Source organism: Phaethon lepturus, unplaced genomic scaffold, assembly GCF_000687285.1.
Source record: "Phaethon lepturus isolate BGI_N335 unplaced genomic scaffold, ASM68728v1 scaffold18296, whole genome shotgun sequence".
Classification (NCBI taxonomy): domain Eukaryota; kingdom Metazoa; phylum Chordata; class Aves; order Phaethontiformes; family Phaethontidae; genus Phaethon; species Phaethon lepturus.
The window spans coordinates 1,096-2,442 of record NW_010544350.1 but is presented as its reverse complement, the minus strand read 5'-3'; the positions used below and the strand labels follow the sequence as shown (position 1 = coordinate 2,442).

Below are 1,347 nucleotides of genomic sequence, written 5' to 3'. Positions count from 1 at the left end.
TGGCACTTCAGGACATGGTTTAGTGGGTATGGTGGTGTTGGGCTGATGGTTGGACTTGATGATCTTAAAGGTCTTTTCCAACCTTAATGATTCTGTGGGTCTCGCCCATTGCCCAGCCTCTCCCTGCAAGTGTGCACTGTCTGTGCTGGTCCGCTGGGGCTCATCTGGCTCCTAAAGGCAATATGCACCCCGCTCTGCTCACATGGTTCTCCTTCCAGATGTCAATGCTGGTGATGAGCCTGAGAAACGATGACAGCAAACCTCTGCAGAACAATTACCGGCCGGTGCAGGACCTGCACGGGCGACGGGTGCTGGCGAGTTTCCAGACCACCCTCTCTTCAGCAAAGCAGATGCCTTCTGGTAAGGAGCGTGTGAGCATGCTCAGGCTGCACCCAGCTGCAGGGACGCAGAGATGGGGCGAAGAGCAGGAGTCAAGGTTTCGTGTCTCTTAGAGAAATGCGCCATTTGCAGTGGTTAACCCTGCCCGGCACGTGACTTATGGCAGCACTGGTCTTGGGGTCCTGCTCTCACCCATTTCTGTGCTTCTCTCACCCTGCCTGGGGAAGATCAATTTCTAGGAACTATTTTATCCTTGATCTTGCAGAATTAACAGTAGCGGGACTAGAGGATGTATGGTCAAGGGCAAATGGATGGGTCCTAGCATCCCAGCTAGCTTCTTCATCCCCAAACACAACAGCTCAGCAGCACTGGTCTTGGGGTCCTGCTCTCACCCATTTCTGTGCTTCTCTCACCCTGCCTGGGGAAGATCAATTTCTAGGAACTATTTTATCCTTGATCTTGCAGAATTAACAGTAGCGGGACTAGAGGATGTATGGTCAAGGGCAAATGGATGGGTCCTAGCATCCCAGCTAGCTTCTTCATCCCCAAACACAACAGCTCAGTAGGAGCTGCAGAGGTACAGGCTTGCAGCGGGCACCCCACCCCCCAAACCCTCGCAGTGCAGGGGGGGGACCCCTCCTGAAGGCTGCGCTCTGCGGTGGGGCCACGCAGCCGTCCTGCCAGAGCCATCCCTGTCTGCCCATCCTCAGTTCGTCCTCGAAGGCCTTTCTTGCCTTGGTGATTTCCAGTGATGAGTAGAAATTCCTGTTAATCCTCAGGTGTGACTATCGCTCTGCATCGCTGAATTTTTGCCCGTTGCTGCTCTTTGAGGTCACTGGGGTTTTTCTGTCCAACATCCTGTTCTATTCCTGTTTTGATGGCATTTCCTACACCTTGTGTCAAGGTGACTAATAGAAATAGGACACAGGCTTGGTCCCAGGCCCTTGGGCAATGCCTCAGTAACCACACACCACAGTGCAAGGCACTTCCCTTCACCGTCCCACCTGC

At 53.6% G+C, this 1,347-nt stretch overlaps 1 protein-coding gene across 1 annotated transcript in view; it reads left to right on the top strand.

Annotated features, from left to right (window-relative positions):
* Positions 1-360, top strand: part of LOC104622016 (carbonic anhydrase 9-like) — a gene marked incomplete at its 3' end in the record, with an annotated part of 7,734 nt that extends 7,374 nt beyond the window's left edge. Inside the window, exon 8 of the mRNA XM_010288666.1 lies at positions 219-360. Within this exon, the coding sequence (XP_010286968.1) occupies positions 219-360 (142 nt within the window). The remainder of the gene's footprint in view (positions 1-218) is intronic.
* Between the last annotated feature and the right edge of the window lie 987 nt (positions 361-1,347).